Here is a 23976-nt window from a genome sequence, read left to right on the forward strand (position 1 = left end):
ATTGTCGAGTACGACGTATAGGCATGGTGACGAGTATCTATACGTTGGTGTCTAGCATGATCGTGAGTCCCTATATTGCCGATATTCTGATTTTATTATATCTTTCATGCCTAAATGATGATTTCTATATGTTGTAAAGAGCATGTGAAAGAAATTGTGATCTTTGAACTTTGAGGAGCATTGGCTCGAGTGGTAATACGAATTGTGAAAGTATATGAGATAATTGAACCCTTTGGAGCATTGGCTCAAGTGGTAAAGTGAGTTATGAAGTAAGAAGTGAAAGAAAGAGAAAGAGTTATCGATTTGTTCCCTTGCCGGGATGTTTGTTGCTTTGCTGATTATCTCCCTTGCCGGGATATTGAGATTTATTGATATTGTTCCCTTGTCGGGATTTAGCTGTTTAATTGTATTCCTTTGCAAGGACTTCTATTATTATTTGTTTACTCCCTTGCCCCTTGTTTGTGATTGTTGTTTGGGTGAGGAAGAGCGATAAAGCTCGAAAGGTGATGTCGTGCATTGTTTGCTATTGTGAGGAAAGAGTGTAAATGCACGAAGGGTGATGCCGTGCCGCACAATGTACCATTCCGTGCCGATTTTATTGATTATATGGTGAGGAAAGAGAATAAAAGCACGAAGGACGATGACGTGCACATCTTTATGATACGATTGATTTGGTGAGGACGAGAGTAAAAGCACGAAGGGTGATGCCGTGCATTTGTTGATTTCTGATTCTTTGTTGATATCCGAGTTATGTTTCTTTTACTACTTGTTGTTATTTGATTTACTTCGAGATTTTAGATTCCCTTACCCTGTTTGCCTTGTGATTGTTGTTTGAGTAAGGAAGAGCGTAAAGCACGAAGGGTGATGCCGTGCAAATTGTTGATTTCTGCTTCCTTGTTGATATTCTAGTTATGTTGATTCTTTCCTTGCTTGATGCCTTTCTATTCGGAACTATTATCTCCCCCACAACATGTTTCCCCCTCCCACATTGACTGGTTATTTCTATATCTCTTTTCCGCATATATATATATATATATATATATATATATATATATATATATATATATATATATATATATATATATATATATATATATATATATGTGTGTGTGTGTGTGTGTGTGTGTGTGTGTGTGTGAACTGCACATGTTTATTTGGAGTCTGGTCCTAGCCTCGTCACTACTTCTGCACATGGGGTCGGTTGTGCTGATACTATACTCTGTGCTCTTTTGCACAGATCCAGGTCTTGGACATCAGCAGTAGCGCGTGAACCAACCTTCAGTCCAGTAAGACACCGAGGTAGCCTTGCAGGCGTTCGCAAGCCCGGCGTCTTCTCTATCTTTTATTTCCGTATGTTATCTCATGTTTCCGAGACAAACAGTTTATATTTTTCTTTCAAACGGTTGTATTTAGTACTCTTAGAAGTTCGTGAGTAATGTGACACCAGTTCTTGGGTAGAGGCACATGTTAATTTCCGCATTATTGTTCAGTTTCTTTAATTTAAGTCTTCCGCACATTTAATTAGTTCCGTTATTTTCATGATATTACTGCTAATTGGTAAAAGAAGTAATTTGTTAATGAAGTAAGCAGTTAAGGATTGGCTTGCCTAGCTCACATTAGTAGGCGCCATCACTAGTCCCGAGGGTGAGAAATCCGAGTCGTGACACTTAAAACGTCTTTCTTTTGTATAATTTAGGAAAATTCTTCAAATTTCGTTTATATCAAATTCTGTGAAGATTTAATTTGGCTTGATCCTTATATACTCTAATTTAGATTAAGATGTTCTACTACGTGTCTCAAATTGTCCAATTTTCTTCGTGTAACAAAAGGTAAAATTTGGAAACCCAAAAAATAAACCTAGAAAAGAAAAAGAGAAATCTAGAGTTATGCCTCTTATCAAATACAAGATATAGTCTATCTTTGTTAATTTTTATCACGAATAAAATAATACACAAATTTTTACATATTAGAAGTGTATATAGTTTAATAAGGTTTATCAAATGCTATACCCCGAATTAAATATAGGATTTATTTTTGTACAATCAAGCATTATATTACTAATGTGAAATTTTATGAGTTGGGATTAATTTAGGCAAAAGGAAAAATGCAAGTTTTTCTAAAATTCCGGAGGAAGAAAAAAACAGAAAGAAAATAGTTTGCTATGAAAATAAAAAACTTTATTCACTTCATTTAACAAAATCAGGACCAAATGTAATAAGCAGACAATTCTGATATTTTATATGGTAGTATAACTATATCCAAGTTATTGGAACACCATTTCTAATTTTCGTTGTACATTTTGCCCAAATAAGAGCTTTGAAATTATTTAAAAAACTCTCGTGACCCTCCACACCATCTTCTTTCTCCCTCCTTCACTCCACCACCATTACATCTCTCTTTCTATTTTTCTCTCTCTGGTGGTGGCGATCTTTCATTCTAAGGAAAGCATAATCCCAAAGCTTCTTTTTTTCATCATTTTTTACTTTGGTATTCTCATATATCCTTCACTTACTTACCCTTTTCTAATTTATGAGCTTCTCTAAGTGTGAACAGCATTTCTGCTTAGGAGGTACACAAAGTTCGAAAAAGAAAGGCACTTACCCAGAAGTTTTTATGCTTTTATTTCTGAGCTACAACTGATGTTATGCTGTTTTGTCTACTGGATTTTTGCGCTTTTGATTTGTCATTGTGGGTTTTCGATCTACTTCAGTGGTTATGACTTGTTGTCTTTTCCCCCAATGTGTAATCTTATTCCAAAGTTTGAAATTTTCTAACATTTTCTGCAGTTTTTTGCTTTTGATTCAGTGGATCTCGGTGTAAAGAATTAGTCGGTTCTTTGTTTTAGGAGAAAAATTTGTTGGTTATTTGGTGGCTGCTAGGTAGCTTGCTACTTATCTAATCTTTTGAGTTTTTCTGTGAAGTTTATAGCATATGGTGCAATGCTGATAGTATTTTGTGATTCTGTTATGGTTTGCTCCGGTTAATGATGCTTATGTTTTTGGACTTATGTTGACTATTTGTTGAAATTGGCACCTTCTCTAATGTGTGGATATATTTTTTTGGAATCTGATTCAAAATTGGTGGATCAAGTTATGCTTTTGGGCTTCTTTGATTTCTAATAATCATGGTGTTATTAATTTGGTCAGGTAACTGAGGAAGCTATTGAAGATTAAGGGTCAGCAAAATATTGCTTAATTGAGAAGTTGGATGGTCTTTCTAATAGTTGTATAGAGTTGAGACTATAATTTTGGAACATGACTTCTGATATGCCACCAGTTAGCATGAGGTCAAGCAGGTCTTCTTTTGGCTCAAGTAACGGATATGAAACACCTTCACACTATTCTTTTGCAACCTCAAATGGGGATGATTATGATAGTGATGGTTCCAATTTTGCTCCACCGTAAGTCTCTCCCTTCATTTTTTCCATTTTGATTTACTTTGGTGTTATTTTACATGTTGATGAAATGGGTAGTGTTGTTTGATACTATATAACTTACAAGTTACAATTACCAACTGTGTTTTGCCTTGTGCAATGTGTAGCACCCCAACTACTCTCTCATCAGTTCTGTCACCCGAACTTGCTGGCGCGATACCATATATTGACAGATTCCAGGTGAGACATGTCTTTCCGAAAAAAAGAAAATCATTTCAATCTGTATGCACACAACAAAGAGTCGAAGACTGGAGTGACTTTTTTTTTCTTTTCTGAATTCTATTAAGAATGACGTGACAGACCTCAATTCTGTTTTCCTTTTACTTTAGAGAGGTGATAGAGATTCTTTGTGGTTATAGGTTGAGGGTTTTTTGAAAGCTATGCAAAAGCAGCTTCAATCTGCTGGCAAACGTGGGTTCTTTTTAAAAAAATCCGTTGGGCCACAAGTTCGGGAAAAGTTCACATTTGAGGATATGTTGTGTTTCCAAAGGGTAAGATTAAGCTCTTTAGCTGTTTACACTTTTAATTTCTTTGGCATGTACAAACTAAAAACAACTCCCATCCTGACAGGAACCCATTCCAACATCAATTCTGAAAATAAATGGCGATCTCGTTGGCAGGACAGTTAAGTTATTTCAGTCCATTCTGAAGTATATGGGTATTGATTCCTATGATAGAGCAGCTCCAATCAGCTTGGATGAGCGAATCGAGCTTGTTGGCAAGCTATTTAAGCAGGCGTTGAAGCGGTCTGAGCTTCGTGATGAAATGTTTGCCCAAATTTCAAAGCAAACAAGGAATAATCCGGAGAGGTACTTTTGACATCAAGCTTATTAATTGAGAAATGGGAAGCTGATATTCTCTTCTTCCTGTTCATTCTATTGCTTTTTACTTGACAATGTTCCTCACATGCTTGCTTCGTAAATACAGGCATTCTTTGATTAAAGCATGGGAGCTAATGTACTTGTGTGCATCTTGCATGCCTCCGAGCAAGGAAATTGGTGGATACTTGTCAGAATATATTCATACTGTTGCACATGGAATTAATACTGATTCTGAGGTTCAAGTTTATGCAATAAATACTCTAAATGCGTTGAAACGTTCTATTAAGGCTGGACCTAGGCACACGATACCTGGTCGTGAGGAGATTGAAGCTCTCTTAACTGGTAAAAAGCTTACTACAATAGTGTTTTTCTTGGATGAAACGTTCGAAGAAATTACATATGACATGGCCACAACGGTAGCTGATGCTATTGAGGTATTGCTGAATTTCCATACAGTATACATACGACAAAATGTGCACGGTATTTATAATGTGGTAGAGCTTAGCAAGAGTTAGGAGATCCTTGTTTTTATTCATCACTCTTTTATCCAAAAAGCTAATGGCTATGTCTGACTCAACATGAACTTTACATGACAGTTGGAAAATCTCTAGGCATACGAGGAACATGTAGGGCTCACTAGTTATCCTTTGGTATTTAGGTAAAGTTTAACGAAAAATATTGCACAGGAAAGTGGGACAAGTGTAACTTTTTTGGTGTAGGACAATCTGAATATCCAAGCTAAAACCATAAGATAATATTGGAGTATCCTAGGCTGTTATAAACCCTTTGGACTTATACAACCCATGTGGGATATGTTCTTTAACACCAAAACTTGCATTGCTTGTTTCTCTCTTTTATCTCTTCCTTTCTTCTTTGTTTATGGTTTCTTTATCAGTCTTGTGCTTCCTTCCAGCATACATCTCATGTTATTGTGGATTTGTTATTTGCTTGGTTAATGTTTAAGGAGTAACTACTAAATCAAAAAATGCTTAAGAAGTAACAAATGGCTTCTGATCAGTCAAATGAACAGCTTCTTATAATCTTCTGGAACCTTAATTTTTGTGCTATCTGTCTGTTACTTCTTTTTCTTTTCTCCTTTTTTTCCCTTCTCTTAGACTCAAGAATTTCAAAGTCTGATTTATGTATAGATGGCTTAGTCCCTCTAACTCTGATTTTAGAAAGGTTCTAAGATCATTTGACATGGTTATTTATCACTTTTTAAATTTGACGGTCTTGATTTAAGAAGTTTCTCTTACCGCATTCTAGTTTCTTTGGGAAGCAGATAAATTTAACAGTGGATATGATGGTGATATTTTCCTTTGTAATTTTTGTGTGACATACTTGCTCTTTCAGGAGGTTGCAGGGATAATCAAATTGTCTGCTCATGCAAGCTTCAGTCTGTTCGAGTGCCGTAAGGTTGTTACTGGGTCTAAATCTCCAGATCCTGGAAATGGTACTGATTCCTTTCCACTTCATAAATTCTTTTAAGGTCAAATGTTTTGCATTTTAAGCATGTATGTTTTCTGTAGAGGAGTACATTTGTTTGGATGAAAATAAGTATATTGGAGATCTGTTGGCGGACTTTAAGGCATCAAAAGACCGAAGTAAAGGGGAGATTTTGCATTGTAAACTAAGTTTCAAAAAGAAGTTGTTTCGGGAGTCAGATGAAGCTGTTACAGAACCAATGTTCGTGCAATTGTCATATGTTCAAGTATGTCAGTTTGCTTATAGTGAATTGATATGCTAAATGTTTAAGCTCATTCGTGTACCTTCAAGTCAAAGTTGATTCTACTTTGTTATAATATTTGTTCTGTGGTCACAGTTACAACATGATTACATAATGGGCAATTATCCTGTTGGCAAGGATGATGCAGCACAGATGTCTGCTCTTCAGATACTGGTTGACATTGGATATGTTGATGGCCCTGAATCTTGCACGTCAGTAGTTTTTTATTAACTTTTCTTCCTTTCAAATTATGCCTCATTACTTTTTTCCCATATTGGACTTGTCCCCAGTTTCTTATTCCACTTTACTAGTACTATTTCTTTCAAAGACTGAACGTGCTGTAGTATTTATGCCTGTCCTATATGCTAAGTTGTTTATTTCAGTGACTGGACATCACTGCTGGAGCGTTTTCTACCCAGACAAATTGCAATGACACGGGCAAAGAGGGAATGGGAATTGGATATACTTTCTCGTTACAAATTGATGGTAAGAGCTTTATCTGGGTTTCCTTGGTCTAGGAATCATGTTCTAAGAAACTGAATAGAAGTTGTTTTATCTACATTTTCCTTAATGATGTTTCTTTATGCTTAATATACATTTTCATTCATAATATAAGGTGTTCTCCAATCAATATTAGATGATTTGTGCCTCCTGTATTTCTCAAGGCCACTTTTTGTGTGCAGGAAAAGAGAACTAACAGCAGTGCTTGGCTTTTGTCCTTGAGTTCCTTTCCAGTCGCTCATTTTCTTTCTATTTGTTTTTTTTCTTTTCACTGTGGCAAGTTTACCAATCAGCATTCCATGATTTATGTTGAAATTCCTTAGATTACTTTATGCATGAATTTCCTTTGTGTTTGTGAACTGATACCATGTCAACATAAGGTTCATTCTTTTAATCTCTCTAGGAAAATCTGACAAAAGATGATGCCAAACAACAATTTTTGCGGATTCTGAGGACACTTCCTTATGGAAATTCAGTTTTCTTTGCTGTTCGAAAGATTGATGATCCTATTGGACTTTTGCCTGGGAAAATCATATTGGGCATTAATAAACGTGGGGTAAGATGTAATTCATAGTGATGCTTATCAGGTTGAGAAGATGGATCTGTATTTACTTTACGCATTTCTTCAGTTTTCAAGTATGATCTTTTGTTCCCCACAGGTTCATTTTTTCCGTCCAGTTCCAAAGGAGTATTTGCACTCAGCTGAGTTGAGGGACATAATGCAATTTGGTAGCAGCAACACTGCTGTGTTCTTTAAGATGAGAGTTGCTGGTGTCTTGCATATCTTTCAGTTCGAAACAAAACAGGTTCAAAGCTGGTCTATTATGGAACATGCTTATCTTATTGTGTTTATAGATGGTTGATTCAATCTGGCTCACTATTTTACATATCTTGACATCTTCATTCTATGCAGGGAGAGGAAATTTGTGTTGCTCTACAGACACATATTAATGATGTGATGTTACGCCGCTACTCAAAAGCCCGTTCTGCAGCTAATGGTTGCGTTAATGCAGATGTTCCAAATAATCTCAAAACTGCAAACACTGACATTAATGAAAGACGCATTCAGGATTTGTCTCGCGCCCTTGAAGAATCTCAGAAGAAAGTCAATGATGTGAGTGGTATTTGTTGTTGTAGAAGAAACTTTTATGCTTTATGAGAAGTTCGAACAAAAATGTTTAACATGCAAGGTATATGCTGCTGGTAATATGTAAACATGGACTGTTCTTTTCTGTTACCATAAGTTGAAATACTGGAATTCCCAACTCCTTCTATCAGTTGTGTCTGTGCTGAAGTGTACAGGTCACCCATTTGCTCTACCCGCTATGCATATATCTATCTATCATTTCAATCACAATACAAAGATACAATGTGATGTATTTTTGGCACACATTTGCTTTGATAGCTCATGGTGGTTGTATTGATAAGCAGTTACTGGAAGATTTACATGAAAGGCAAAGAGAAGAATCGAAGATGCAAGAAGAATTGGATAGCTTAAAAGATAACTTGAGATCAGAGAAGCAAAATTTAGCAGCTGCTGCTTATGATTGTGAAAAATTTAGATCTCTATGCAATGAAAAAGATGCAGAGCTTCAGGTGTTTGTTAAATGTGCTTAAATTTGGTGTATTGAGGCGGCAATCATCTCATTATATTAGTGCCTTCTTTACAGGCTGCACTAACGGAGAAGCAGAACTTGGAAATGCGACTTTCAAAATTAAGTTCTAAAGGTTTGGAGAAAAATATTACAAAGGAGTTGGTTGAAGCGAATAACCAGGTAGCTATAAATATGTGTTTGGCCTTAGTTATCTGTCCAAATTAGTTAGTTAGTTTGATCAACCTAAAAAAACACAAACTTATGTGGCTTTACATGCAGGTCTTACAGAAGATCCAGGAAGAGTTGAGAGCTCGTACTATGGAGTTGCGCGCTGCAGAAGAAACAAAGAGGAAGCTTTTGAGTGAAAGAACATCACTTGAGGAAAAAATCATAGGGCTAGAAAAGAAGAAATCAAGTGAGGTATGTTGCATTCCATGTCTTTGTGTTTAACATGCATTCTGCATTTATATTGATTTTTTGTTGATTTGCTCTGATATTTTGGGTATAGATGGAAAACCTTCAGAAAGATTTTGAAAAAGAATGCAAGGCGCTGAGGCTCCAAGTCTCTGAACTTCAAAGGAAACTGGAAGAGGCCAAACATGATTTGGTTGTCGCACGGTCAGGGCTTGAAGCTAAAGACAGGGAACTAGAAATGCTACAGAATAATTTAAAGGAGCTCGAGGAGCTAAGAGAAATGAAAGAGGTGAATATCTTGTACAAAGTATTTACAACTATAACTATACCTTCTTCCCAAGCTAGTTGTGATCGCCTATATGATCCTCAATATCTATTGGTTCATTATTGTGAGGATTCATTTTAAATTAACTAATTTTATGTTGATAGTGAACTTACAAAATCCTCCTCCTTTATATGTGCTTGGAACTAGCAATGTGGACAAGCTCTCATAGGCAGAGTTTACAAATATTTGTGTCAAAAAATGTATTTATCATGCTGCATGGAATATTGTATTTTCTTTTTTATTTGACACTTACTTTACTCAGGACATTGATCGAAAAAATGAACAAACTGCCACCATCTTGAAAATGCAAGGGGCTCAATTAGCTGAAATGGAAGCGCTTTACCGAGAGGAACAAGTTCTAAGGAAAAAGTACTTCAACACAATAGAAGGTATAATTACCTGCCTTTTTTATTTTGTGCTACTGACATTGCAATTTTGAAGGTCCTTGTTTATTTTTTATTTGAAATTTCTTTTTAAAGTGTAATACTATGGACCATACTCATGTCTCAGATATGAAAGGCAAGATCAGAGTCTACTGCAGATTAAGACCTCTTTGTGAAAAGGAAATTATAGCGAAGGAAAGAAATGTAATGAGAAGTGTTGATGAGTTTACTATTGAACATATATGGAAAGATGATAAAGCAAAACAACACATGTATGATCGTGTCTTTGACGGAAATTCCACTCAAGATGATGTGTTCGAAGACACTAAGGCAAGCAAAAAGTCAATTGTCCTCTTATAGAACTTTGCTAGGATCTAATATATGCATATTGCCTAGCAGCTTCTAAGTTAGACGTGTTGTTGTTGCAGTATTTGGTGCAGTCAGCTGCTGATGGATATAATGTTTGCATATTTGCATATGGACAAACTGGATCTGGCAAGACATTCACAATCTATGGAGCGGATAGTAATCCAGGACTGACACCAAGAGCTATATCTGAACTCTTTAGAATTATGAAGCGAGATAGTAATAAGTTTTCTTTCTCTTTAAAGGTAAACTCTTCTAATGCTTTAAAGGTTATGGTAGGCTTTTATTCCGGCTTCAGATAATATAGTTAGTGCATTAATTATGCTTCAACTTTCTAAATTCCGATTCTCCGGTGGAACATCTAATTATAAAAACTGTCAAACTATGAGTAATACCATGTTGTCACCTTCCTTTTTTCTTTTCATATGATTTCTCTCCTTATCCAGTGCTTGTGAAGTGAATAGATGTACGTCCTGAAGGCCCATTATAAACCATTGTAAACTTATGACTGATGTGAACTTGATCAGGCATACATGGTAGAGTTGTATCAGGATACATTGGTGGACCTCTTATTGCCAAAGAATGCAAAGCGCTTGAGATTGGATATAAAAAAAGATTCAAAGGTGATTGCTATTTAGAGCCTCACAAATTATCAATACTTCTTTAGTCAATAATTCTTTTGCACTTCTCTTTTCATTATGTCCAAGCTTGAACGAGCTTATGTATATCTTTTTATTTTGGCTGTAACAATTAGCAAAATTTGGCATAAACAGGGCATGGTTTCTGTGGAAAATGTGACAGTGGTGTCTATTTCAACGTATGAGGAACTTAAGACAATAATCCAAAGAGGATCTGAACAACGTCATACGACTGGAACCTTGATGAATGAGCAGAGTTCAAGGTCTCATCTTATAGTTTCAGTTATTATTGAGAGTACCAATCTTCAAACGCAGGCAATTGCCAGAGGGAAGGTGCGTGCATCACACTTTCTACTTTCTTGCGACAATGTGAACTTGCACGACTTATATGATATTGGCATGGGTGGCTCAATAAAATGTGGCCTAAAACCAAATTTTAATAAGAGGCCTTAAACTTTTTTAACTGAACTTATATATATACACACATGCACAAAAAATACTGTTGTGTTCTTTTTAACTTGTTATTTATATTGTAGTATTCTTATAACACGTAAAGCCTAATTCCACAACAAACATATGATAATAATATTATTATTTGTATTGGTAAGCACTAATTCACGTTAATAAGATGTTAGCCATGTGTATTACTAAGATGTTAGCAATTAGGGTGTTCGTCGGTTGGTACGGTTCGATATTTAGACATTTCGATTTGGTATATTCGGTTCCTTAAAATGCTATACCAATACCGCACCTAATTAAATTTGGTATGTTTCGATTTTTCTCCTTTCGGTTTCGGTTTATTCGGTTCGGTAACTTCGGTAACTAGTGTATAGAGCCATAAACTGTAATATTCTTAATTAAAGTACTCAAAAACAAATATAAAAATCTTTCTTGATAAAATCTTTGTCCAAAATCAGCAAGTATCAACTCAATGAGAGAAAATGACACATAAAGGAATATTTGAGCATTGAAAATGTCTTGTTACTTGTTTAGAATCAATTGCTGAACTTAGAGAATAAAGGAAAGTATTTAGAATTTTTATATTTATGTTATAATTAATAATATGTGTATACATACCCCCTCCGTCCCAATTTATGTGAAGGTGTTTGACTGGGCACAGGGTTTAAGAAATAAAGGAAGACTTTTGAAACTTGTGGTCTAAGATAAACCACAGAAATTTGTGTGGCTAGAAATCATCTCATTAAGGGTAAAAAAGAAAATTTAAAGTTGAATTGTTACTAAATATTATTTAGAAATGTGTCATTCTCTTTGGAACCGACTAAAAAGGAAAGAATGTCACATAAATTGGAATAGAGGGTGTTATATATATTTCGATATGGTATCGGTATTTCGGCAGTTCTTTTTTGAAATATTGAATACCGTACCTAATACCAAATTTTTTAAAAACTTAAACCAAATACCATACAAGATACCAAATTTTTCGGTTTTGGTACAGTAATTCAGTGTTTACCAAATTATTCACAACCCTATTTGCAACACATTAGCTTGGATCTTGGTATTTTAACTTCATTTACTGTTGGTGCGGTATCTATTTGAGTACGGTAGTCAGTCCCTCCGAAATACCTAAATCTTGTTATTTACCAATAAGTGTATAATGTTCAGGAACTTTACCAATATAGAATCACCAAAAGTTTTGCTTTGTTTCTTTAGTTTCTGCTTTATTCTTTTCTATGTGTGTGCAGCTAAGTTTTGTGGATCTTGCTGGCTCAGAAAGAGTTAAGAAATCTGGCTCAGCTGGCAATCAATTAAAAGAAGCTCAAAGCATTAACAAGTCACTGTCAGCACTTGGTGATGTGATAAGTGCATTATCTTCAGGAAATCAACACATTCCTTATCGGAATCACAAGCTAACCATGTTGATGAGCGACTCGTTAGGTGGAAATGCTAAAACTCTTATGTTTGTAAACATCTCTCCAGCAGAATCAAACTTGGATGAGACTCACAACTCCTTGACGTATGTTCTTACTTGTGCATATGTTCTTTATCGTTGAAATAGGTCATATTGTTTTATTTTTCGATCCTGTTATTCTTATAATTTTCCTTTCTTAAATTGAAATGCTCTCTTTTAAGCCTTATTTGATCATACGATGGAGCCGACTTGTAATCAAGGTATAACATAAGTATAAATTTGGTTTCCAGGTATGCATCAAGAGTCCGTTCCATTGTAAATGATCCCAGCAAAAATGTTTCATCTAAGGAAGTCGCTCGGTTAAAGAAGCTAGTGGGATATTGGAAGGAACAAGCTGGTAGAAAAGGGGATGATGAGGATTTAGAGGAAATCCAAGATGAACGGCCAACTAAAGACAAGACTGATGGTCGTCATTCGATGTAAAACATCTAGAATTGAATGCGAAGAACGAGTGAATCAAGTTGAGCATCTTGTTTAGTTGCCTCCAAAATATGAGGAGGAATGGTGAACATTTGAACTGCTTGTTCAGCTGGTTTGTACTGCAGCTAAATGGTTGAGATTTTCCTTCCCAGAATTTTGTTGTCATATAGGGAGGCTTAAAGTATTTAGCTTAGGGAGTCCTCAATCCTCATGTTGTATAGAGCTATATGTGTATATTGTACTTTACAATCAATCAATGTTTACTTCATTCTTTCTCCCCCAAAAACTTGTTATCTTTGCTTCAGATGTGTGAAATTTCTTCTTGTTGATAAATAGGCAAAGCAGCCCCACTTACCAACTGTATTAATCTGAAGTATTTCTTTTCTAATTTCGTTTATAAATGTTTGGATCTGAATAAAGTCACCTAGTCCTCGTTAGATACTTACTGATCTCAATATGTAACTGAAGTCTATACTTAGCTAATTTATATTGGTCATTTAACAAATAGGATTGTTAATCTGTCCCTTTCGCTTTCTGTTTTACATAATCAAAACTCATCCTCAATTAGCAACTTTCCTTAATTTCAGCAGAATGGTCCACTTCCCTAATCCCTATCAAATTCTCAACGTTCTTTCTAACTTGCTTAAGTTCATGCACTCTGATAAAAAGTTCCCCTAAAAGGGTCAGCCGAATAAGAAATCACTTCGATTGAGGGCTTTTCCTTAATTGTTTTATGACCTATAATAGCAGCGTTAGATAGTCCTAGTACACCCTAGTAAACTTTTTTATATATTGTAAGTGAGCGGAAACTTCTCTATTTTCATTTCTTGATTTTTGTCTCACCAAAAAGATAATTTTATGTTTTACAAAAACAAGCTTAATAATGTGATAACAAAGACATAATCAAGCACGGGATTGACCTCTAACGGTAAGGGCAACTTGTGATCGTTTCTAATAAAGGGAAGGGTTGTAACCTATTTAGTTATTATGTATAACAATTTATATCTATATTATATTAAAAGGAGAGTAGTATGCATTGTGGTTAAGCCAAGTGGCAAGCTAAATGGAAGCCACTTGGCAATTTTAAGATAATATTAATAATTAGAAATTATATATAGAAACATAATTAATGGAAGTAGTTTAATGAATCTTATACATAATCTAAATAGATCTTAGACAAATCTAATCTATATATCTATAATTAAATTTATATGTGTATTTGTATCTATATCTATATTTATATTTATATATTGATCTACTCATAGATTTTTTTCTATATTAGCTAGAAATATAGAGGTGAAAAATTAATTAAAAACTATAATAAAAAAATAAAAATATATAAAGACGTAAATTGAGTATACTTTGGAGTAAGTTAAAATATAGAATTAAACTAAAATTTACTTAAGATATTAATGATTTATTGAGTTTAAAAATTAAATAATTTCAAGCAGCAAAATAAGATCTTACATAAAGTATACAAATTATTTATAAGGTAAGAGAAAAATTAAATAATCAATAAAAGATATTTTAATAACAGGAATAACAAATTCATATTAATACTGATAAATCGTGCAAACGAATATTTTATACGTAAATATTACTACAACATTTAAATATAATGTGTTCGAACAATTAAGAAAAATATTTTTCTATGATTATATTTGAATTAAGTTCAGTTAGTTTAAATTTGAAAGCATAACATAATTTTTTAAAAATATGGTCCAATTAAAAAAATAGAATGATAAAGATTATTTGAATTTGAGATGAGAAAGTTTTTAAATTTTTATCTATATTATATTTAGAATGAGTGTGGCAAAAATAAATACTAAATTCAAACAGGCTAATAAAAATTCATATGACAATGTAATAATATTAGGTATTGAATAATATAAAATCAAAAATAATGAATAAATAAAGAAAAAATAAAAATTCAGATTTTTTATCATAGGAAAAAGGGTCAAACTTATTTAAATTTCAGATGAGAAAGTTTTTTATATTATACTAAGAAAAGTCATAATATAAGTCCATTTAACTCAAGTCTAATAGTTAAAGTCAAAAACTAAAAAAATTAAACAATAAAAATAAATTAGAGATAATGTAAGGACATTTATAAATCATAAGTTTAGAAAATAAAATAAAATAAATGTACAATACTTAAAAATATTATTAAATTTTAAATAATTTAAAATTTTCGAGCAATGTTTTTAAAACAAAACAAATATTTATTTCATAATTAAAAAAATTATATATTTATCTTATGTTATTAAAGAAAAGTAGTTGATAATGATATTAAATAAATTTACAAGTTAATGAAAAGCCACATAAAATATAATAAGACTATATATTAGATTAAAAAATAGCAAAATTATGTTAATTATTTGAAATTTACTATTAGAAATTAAAAGAAAAGGCTATTTGAATTTGAGATTAGAAAGTTCTTAAAACTATGATGCGAATGCTCAAATTATGGATAATACCAGGAAATTGAAGTCTTACTTATGAAAAATAAAACAATAATAAAAAATAAAAATTTTAAATGACAAAATAAATTTCTAATATAGGTTATTTTACAAAAATTAAATTTGTATCTTAAAACTAAAAAAGAAAGAAAATTTATGTAAAGAAATAAAATGATAGTTAAAATACTATTATAATATTTAGATATGTTAAACAATTACGAAAATATTTTTCTATGATTAATATCTGAATCGAGTGCAGTTAGTTTGAGTTTGAATACATAGCATACTTTTTTAAAAATGCGGTCCATTTTAGAAAATAGAATGATAAGAATTATTTGAATTTGAGATGAGATTATTTTTTTGTTTTTTAAAATATTATGTAAAGAACTAAAATGATAGTAAAAATATTACTACAATATTTAGAAATATTGTGTTCAAACAATTAAGAATTTTTTTCTATGATTAAATAAAATTTTAAAAATACAACATAAATTTCTAATATTGGTAATCTTACTAATGAAAATTAAAAATTAAATTGTATCTTATAGCTAAAAAAGGAAGAAAATTTAACTGCATCTAATACAAAATTAATTATAAGTTAACTCAATACATTTGGAACATGATAATCAAATAACTTATGTATTAATATTTTAAACTAATTAAAAGTTACAATTTAAAACAAAATATGACATTATTTTGGCTCTAGGTAAAACATTAATATAAAAACTAATTAACATTTGTAGTAGGAAGAGAATGTACATAAAAAAAATAGAGGTAATGTGAGGATACTTATACTTTAAATTAATTTAAAAATAGATAAAATAAAATAATTAAATTATATTTAAAAATATTATTGATAAATTTAAATGATTAAAATATTATGAATAAGAGGATAAAAGCATAAAAATATACCGAATTTCAAGAAAAAAATATTTATTTTTATTAAATACTATTAAAAGGATAAAAAGTAAGACATTAATTTAATTATAAGATAATAAACAAATTATATGATTGTATAATAATATTAAATATTAAATGATACAATAACTATAAGAAAAGAACAAAAAAAAAAAAAAATTATGTAAAAGTGATGTGATGAATAAGATATATTTGACTTCTAGATAAAAATAGAGTTATAATAAGAATTTTGTTAAGATAATATGATATATTGTGCTCGAACAAGATAGATCACAATATGGCATATTTAGTATTCTTTAATATCGACAGCGGAACGAAATATAAGTACCAAAATCAAGGGTTAGGTTGTATATATTAAAAAGATTGGTTGTTCACTACGTGATTTGAACAATAATATCATATCATGTTTCATAATTAAATTCTCATGTTATATAATTTTTATCTGAGAGGTTTATATTTTAAGGTTATTTGTACATGATTCAAACAACCTACATCGCAATTTGAAATAATTTGTCCGTGCATAGCGTGGGTACTGATACTAGTTATATTAAAAGGAGAGTAGTATACATTGTGGTTAAGCCAAGTGGCAAGCTAAAATGAAGCCACTTGACAATTTTTATGACAACTTTAATAATTAGAAATTATATATGGAAACATAATTAATGGAAGTAGTTTAATGAATCCTATACATAATCAAAATAGATCTTAGACAAATCTAATCTATATATTTATATTTATATCTATATATTGATCCACTCATAGATTTTCTTCTATATTAGCTAGAAATATAGAGGTAAAAAATTAATTAAATAAATATAATAGAAAAAATAAAAAATATAGAGATACGTAAATTGAGATAACCTATGACTATGTATATTTTGGAGTAAGTTAAAAGATAAAATAAAACTAGAATTTATTTAAGATATTAAAGATTTATTGAGTTTAAAATTTTTAAAAATTCAAGCAGCAAAATAAGATCTTATATAAAGTATACAAATTATTTATAAGGCAAGAAAAAAAATTTAAAGAATCAGTAAAAAATATTTTAATAACAAGAATAATAAAGTCATATTAATATTGATAAATCGAGCAAACAAATATTTTATACATAAATATTACTATATTATTTAGATATAATGGGTTCGAACAATTAAGAAAATATTTTTATATAATTAATATTTGAATTGAGTGTAGTTAATTTAAGTTTGAAAGCATAACATAAATTTTTAAACATGCGGTCCAATTTAAAAAATAGAATGATAAAAAAAATATATGAATTTGAGATGAGAAAGTTATTTAATTTTTATCTATATTATATTAGAATGATGTGACAGAAATATATATTAAATTCAAGCAAGCTAATAAAAATTCACATGACAATGTAATAATATTAGGAATTGAATAATATAATATCAAAAATAAAGACTAAATAGAGAAAAAATATAAATTCAAATTTTTTATAATAGAGAAGAAGGGTAAAACTAATTTAAATTTGAGATAAGAAAGTCTTTTATATTGTGATAAGAAAAGTCATAATATGGGTAAGTCCACGTAACTCAAGTCTAATATACAAAATCAAAAACTAATAATATTGAATAATAAAAATAAATTAGAGATAATGTGTGGATATTTATAAATCATAAGTTTAGAAAATAAAATAAAGTAAATATACAATACTTAAAAATATTATTAAAATTTAAATAATTTAAAATTTTCAAGCAATATTTTTAAATCAAAATAAATATTTATTTTATGATTAAAAAATTATATATTTATCTATCTATATATATATTAAAGGAATAAAGTTACCATAAATAATTGGTATTGTGGTTAAGCCAAGTGGCAAGCCAATAAATGTCAATATTATATGGTAACTTTATTCTATATTTTACTATGTTAATCAAATAGAAATACATATATATATATATATATATATATATATATATATATATATATATATATATATATATATACACACACACACACACATATATATATATAGAGAGAGAGATAAAGTTTTAAAATTTATATTCTTCTATATTTTACTATGTTAATCAAATAGAAATACAAATATATATATTTGTATATTTGAAAAAATACAATTTTAAATTTATAGATAAAGTTTTAAAATCTATATATATATATTAAAGGAATAAAATTACCACATATAATTGACATTGTGGTTAAGCCAAGTGGCAAGTCAATATTATATGGTAACTTTATTCTATATTTTACTATGGTTTTATTATTTGTTGCAAATATATATATATATATATATATATATATATATATATATATATATATATATATATATATATATATATATATATATATATATATATATTTGTATATTTGAAAAAGACAATTTTAAATTTATAGATAAAGTTTTAAAATTTTGAATTGAAATTAAAAAAAATTATCTTTTGTTATCATGTTATCATACTTAATTCGGTTAATGATCATGTGCAATCATGTTAGGAACTTTTGTTATCTTTTCTAATTATTTAAATGCTACTTTGCCTTTGGTAAAAAAAAAGGTAATTGCATATAACTATAAAATTCTTTAACATTTAAAGCCTTATAATTGTAGTTCTCTAAAACACATAGCTATATTTGAATAAAGTAAATTTCTTTTAAAATAATATAATATATATGGTACATGTCTATATTTATGCAGATGAAAAAAGAGAGTTTAAAATCGTCTATATATATATAGGGTTGCACGCCGGGTGGGAGCGGGTGGTACGCCTACCCACAAGATAATGGGAGAGGGTGGTACGCCTACCACAAGATAATGAATTGGATCGGGTTGCACGCCGCAACTGCTATATATATATTGGATCGGGTTGCACGTCACAACAGATATTATATTGGTTCGGGTTGCGCGCCGCAACAGCTATATATATGTGGATCGGGTTGCACGCCGCAACAATGTTAAATGATAAGGGATCGGGTTGCGCGCCGCAACATTATTTTTATTGTATCGTTGTAGGTATTGAGCTGTCCTTTCATATTTTAACAAGTTTCTTTTGTTGGTCTCGATATGTTTCCCCGAAGCATGTACCCCTTCCATTTTAAACTGCTTATTCCTGTTTATTTTCCACAACATATTATATATCTGCTCAGGTTTATCTGGAGTCTGGTCCTAGCCTCGTCACTATCTCGCCGGGGTTAGTCCAGACACTTACTAACACATGGGGTCGGTTGTGCTGATGCTACACTTCTGTGCTTTTTGCACAGATTACAGTACCAGAGCAGCTTTAGGACCGAAGCAGTAGCGTATTGATCGGGAGCTGACTTCAGTCCAGAGACTTCAAGGTAGCCTAGCTGACGTTCGCAGGCCGAAGTCCTTATCCATGTTTAGTTTGTCTTCATTGTACCGAGACAGATATTTTGTATTTCCATTCAGACTTGTGTGTAGCACTCTTTAGCAGTCCGTGAGTTAGTGACACCAGATTTTGGGTAGAGATTTGTCTTAAACTTCCGCATTTGAATTTCAGTTTTATAAACTTAAAGTCTTCGGTTTCTTTTATTTAATTGCTTTCGTATATGGTTATTGTTGAGAAGTTATCAGAGAATGTTTAAAGTTTGGCTGGCCTAGCTCCGTTAGTAAGCGCCATCACAACTCCCGATGGTGGGGAAATCCGGGTCATGACAATATATGCAATGTTATATTATAACAATTAACTAATTTAACATTTAATGATTCAAAGAACAAAAAATATGTATATAGAGTATTCAGAATTCAAAATATGTGGTTAGAGATATCAATAAACTAAAAATGGAGTCATATTGAAATAAGTTTCATCGGCTAAAGAATAATTTAAATTTTTAGATAGCTGATTAAAGTGAATTTCAAATTAAGGATAATATTTTCACTTGCATCATTATAAACATAATCATTATTGAAATATATATAATATTTTAGAAATTGAAATTTCAAAATAGAAATACTTTTAAAAAAAAATAATAACATACCAAATAAAAGTTCAAGTCGTAGTAAAAGAGTAGCGTCGTAACCAAAGAATCGTTCATATAGTGCCAACCTTTGTGCTTTTCCATAAATACAAGTTATTATTTCGCTTTGTGACTATTTTTAGGTTCCAATGAAACCAATAAGAATGGTGCAAAAATAAAATTATCATTAAGAGATTTGAGAAAATGTTAGTTTTGAATTAAAGGATAATTTTTAATTCATAGATAAAGTTTTTAAATTTAAATTAAAATAAAAAAAATTATCTTTTGTTATCATGTTATCATACTTAATTTGGTTAATGATCATGTGCAATCATGTTAGAAATTTTGTTATCTTTTCTAATTATTTAAATACTACTTTGCCGCTGGCCAAAAAAAAAAAAAAAACAACAACTGCATATAACTATAAAATCCTTTCACATTTAAAACCCTATAATTATAGTTCTTTAAAACACTATAGCTAGATTTGAATTTGAATAAAACGAATTTATTTTAAAATAAATGTAATATATAGGGCACACGTCTATGTTTATCCAAATAACAAAAAAGAGTTTAAAAATCGAATAAAAGCTTACTTACATATATATAATGAAGTAAACTTACATGTTGGAGAAAAAAACATCACAAAAATCATCCAATATTCAATTTTTTTTTTCCTTTTTGAAGAATGTTTGTTTGAAGAGTCAATTTATATAAATGGACATCAAACAAATAACAAACTTTGGCTATACAATGCTATCATTAATTTCAATTTAGCACCTTCAAGGAATTAAAAGATATAAGCTGAAACCTCTTCAAGCCAACATTGCAAGGGTATAATATTTTTTTTTGTTGAAGAATATTAAGTTTGAATCATTTAATTATGTGAAAGGTTTTTTTTTCTCGACTTCAACAAGAGGGATATTTATTTCTATTTGATAGTTTCTATAGCGATTTTCAAGCGTAACAAAAAGTATATTTTAAAATCTATATATATAGGGTATTCAATATTCAAAATTCAAAATCCGTGTGGCTAGAGATATCGATAAACTCAAAATGGAATCATAGCGAAATAAAGATTCACCGGCTAAAAAATCATTTAAATTTTTAGATAGTCAATTAAAGTGAATTTTAAATTAAGGATAATATCTTCACTTGCATCATTATAAAGATAATCATTATTGAAAATATATAAAGTTTTAGAAATTGAAATTTCAAAATAGAAATACCTTTTTTTTAAATAATAACATACAAAATAAGAGTTCAAGTCGTAGTAAAAGAGTCGTATCCAAAGAAGCTTTCATATTGTGTCAACCTTTGTGCTTTGCCATAAATACGAGCTATTATTCCGCTTTATGAAATTTTTAGGTTCCAGTGACAACAATGAAAATGGTGCAAAAATAAAATTATCAAAACGAGATTTGAAAAAATATTAGTCTTTTTTCATGTAATGTTTCTTAATTAATATCTAACAATTATCTATAATTATCTAGAAGGTTTAAATTTTAATGTTATTTACATATAATCCAAATAACTCAGATACTTAACATGGTTAATATCAAATATAAAAATGGAGTCATACTGGGAAAAACATTCACTGGCTAAATTTTTTTTTAAATTTTTTTAGATAGCCGACTAAAATGAGTTTTGAATTAAGGATAATATTTTTTACTTACATTATTATTAAAAAATTATTATTTACTAATAAAGTTTTAGAAACTGAAATTTTAAAATATAAATATTTTTTAAAAGATACCAACACACCAAATAAGAGATCAAGTAGTACTAAAAGAGTCAAGTCGTATCCAAAGCGTCCTTCATAGTCTCAACCTTTGATCGTTTTGTCATAAGTATGAGTTATTATTTTGCTTCCTGAATATTTTTAGGATCCAATGACATCAGCAAGAATTATACCCAAAAAGAAAAATAGAATTATAACTAGGAGATTTGAGAAATGGTTAATTGTTTTCATGTAGTATTTTTTAATTAATATTCAATGATTATCTATATTTATCGAGAAAGTTTAAATTTTAAAATTATTTGCATATAATCCAAATAACACAAATATTTGACATAATTAATGTCCGTGCATCCGTGCGGGTGCTAATAATAGTATTACATTAAAGAATAGTAGTTGATAATGATATTAAATAAAGTTACAAGTTAATGAAAAACCACACAAAACATAATAAGACTATATATCAGATTAAAAAATAGCAAAATTACGTTAAATTATTAAAAATTTACTAATCGAAATGAAAGGGAAAGATTATTTGAGATTAGAAAGTTCTTAAAACTATGATGAGAATGCTCAAACTATAGATAATACCACAAAATTGAAGTCTTATTTATGAAAAATAAAATAAAATAAATAAAAATTTAAAAATAAAAAATAAATTTCTATATAGGTAATTTTACTAATAAAAATTAAAAATTAACTTTGTATCTTAAAACTAAAAAGGAAAGAAAATTTACACAAAGAAATAATATGACAATGAAAATATTGCTACAACATTCAGATATAATATGTTCAAAATAATTAAGAAACATATTTTTATGATTAAAATGAAAATTTAAAAATACAAATTAAAATTCTAATATAGGTAATTTTACTAATAAAATTAAAAATTAAATTTGCATCTTAACGCTAAAGAAGAAAGAAAATTTAACTGCATCTAATACAAAAATAATTATAAGATAACTCAATACACTTGGAACATAATAATCAAATAAATTAATTCAAAGTTATAATTTAAAATAAAATATAATATTATTTTTGTTATAGGCGAAACATTAATATAAAAACTAATTAAAATATTGTAGTAGGGAAGAGAATGCATAAAAAATAGAGGCAGTGTGAGGATACTTATACTTTAAATTAATTTTAAAAATAAATAATTAAATAATTAAATTATATTTTAAAATATTACTTTAAATTTAAATGATTAAAATATTCCGAATAAGAGGTTACAAGCGTAAAAATATACCAAATTTCAAGAATAAAATATTTATATTTATTAAAGACTATTAAAGGATAATAAGCAATACATTAATTTAATTATTAAGCTAATAAAAAAATTAGATGATAGTATAATAATATTAAATAATAAATAATACAATAACTATAAGAAAAGAACAAAAAAGAGAATTTGCATAAAAATGATGTGATAAATAAGACATATTTGACTTTCAGATAAAAATAAAGTGGTAATAAGAATTTTATTAAATAATATTATCTAATGTGCTCAAACAAGACAGATTATAACATGACATGTTTAGTATCCTTTAATATTGACAGCAAAACGAAATGCAAGTACTAAAAATAAGGGTTATGCTACTACACATATATATTAAAAAAAATAGGTTGTCCACTACGAGATTTAAACAATAATTTCATATCCTTCTTCATAATTAATATCTAATGTTATATAATTTTTATCTCAGAGGTTTATATTTTAAGGTTATTCACACATGATTTAAACAACCTACATCATAATTTGACATGATTTTTGTCCGCGTATCGTGCAGGTACTAATACTAGTAACTATTAGTAGCACATAATGTAGCTTGAAAAACAGATTAATAATTTGATATAGCTGGTTATTGTTGTTTTAAAATATAAGGGGCTGTTTGGTTCACAGACAAAGTTATCCTGAAATTATAATCTTTGGTTCATTGGACTAAAAATGGGATAACACTGTATACAATCCAAAGCATGTGTTTGGTTTGAAGGTGGATAATCTTGGATAATATTTTGTTTCCTATTTTAGCCTTGATTCAAAAAACAAAAAGGTTACGGTGAGAAGGGAAGAAGGATAAGCTCATTATTTCATAACTTCATATTAGTTATCTAACTTACAAGATGGGATAATTTAAGGGAAATTTTCGTTCCTATACCATATAAGAAACTATATTACCAAATATGTTCATAGTTTGCATATTACCCTTCATGCTAATAATATTTCTACATAATATATACAATGCATTAAATAAGGAAATATTATAGTTGTAGGATTCCTTATTTAGGCGCGCTAAAAAAGGGGAATTAAATATTTTCCAGATCTTTCAACGCAGATCACGCACAGTAATCACT

The 23976-nt window shown here is 29.8% G+C and overlaps 1 protein-coding gene across 4 annotated transcripts; it reads left to right on the forward strand.

Moving 5' to 3' along the window:
* Nucleotides 1-2297: 2297 nt before the first annotated feature.
* Nucleotides 2298-12820, forward strand: LOC104224515 (kinesin-like protein KIN-14E). Of its 4 annotated transcripts, none has more exons than XM_009776193.2 (24): nucleotides 2298-2593; nucleotides 3147-3400; nucleotides 3541-3613; nucleotides 3793-3924; nucleotides 4004-4242; nucleotides 4361-4688; nucleotides 5608-5707; nucleotides 5784-5965; nucleotides 6077-6192; nucleotides 6364-6466; nucleotides 6885-7037; nucleotides 7141-7287; nucleotides 7395-7595; nucleotides 7913-8077; nucleotides 8152-8256; nucleotides 8356-8496; nucleotides 8585-8779; nucleotides 9078-9204; nucleotides 9326-9528; nucleotides 9627-9809; nucleotides 10092-10187; nucleotides 10338-10535; nucleotides 11906-12177; nucleotides 12363-12820. In XM_009776193.2, exons 2-24 carry the CDS (start codon nucleotides 3255-3257, stop codon nucleotides 12553-12555), a joined length of 3798 nt encoding a protein of 1265 aa, XP_009774495.1. In that variant the 5' UTR covers nucleotides 2298-2593; nucleotides 3147-3254; the 3' UTR covers nucleotides 12556-12820. The 4 variants fall into 4 exon arrangements, with proteins under 4 accessions (XP_009774495.1, XP_009774494.1, XP_009774493.1 ...); XM_009776192.2 differs by having other exon boundaries at nucleotides 2298-2569; XM_009776191.2 differs by having other exon boundaries at nucleotides 2298-2487.
* Nucleotides 12821-23976: the final 11156 nt, after the last annotated feature.

This window comes from Nicotiana sylvestris, chromosome 2 (assembly GCF_000393655.2).
Source record: "Nicotiana sylvestris chromosome 2, ASM39365v2, whole genome shotgun sequence".
NCBI classification, from domain to species: domain Eukaryota; kingdom Viridiplantae; phylum Streptophyta; class Magnoliopsida; order Solanales; family Solanaceae; genus Nicotiana; species Nicotiana sylvestris.

Excerpts from the sequence above, each read along its gene's own strand:
- LOC104224515 (XM_009776193.2), top strand. The coding sequence starts at position 3,255 with ATGACTTCTGATATGCCACCAGTTAGCATGAGGTCAAGCAGGTCTTCT. Across the intron at positions 3,401-3,540 it reads GGTTCCAATTTTGCTCCACC|CACCCCAACTACTCTCTCAT; the intron begins GTAAGTCTCTCC and ends TGCAATGTGTAG. Across the intron at positions 4,689-5,607 it reads CGGTAGCTGATGCTATTGAG|GAGGTTGCAGGGATAATCAA; the intron begins GTATTGCTGAAT and ends TTGCTCTTTCAG.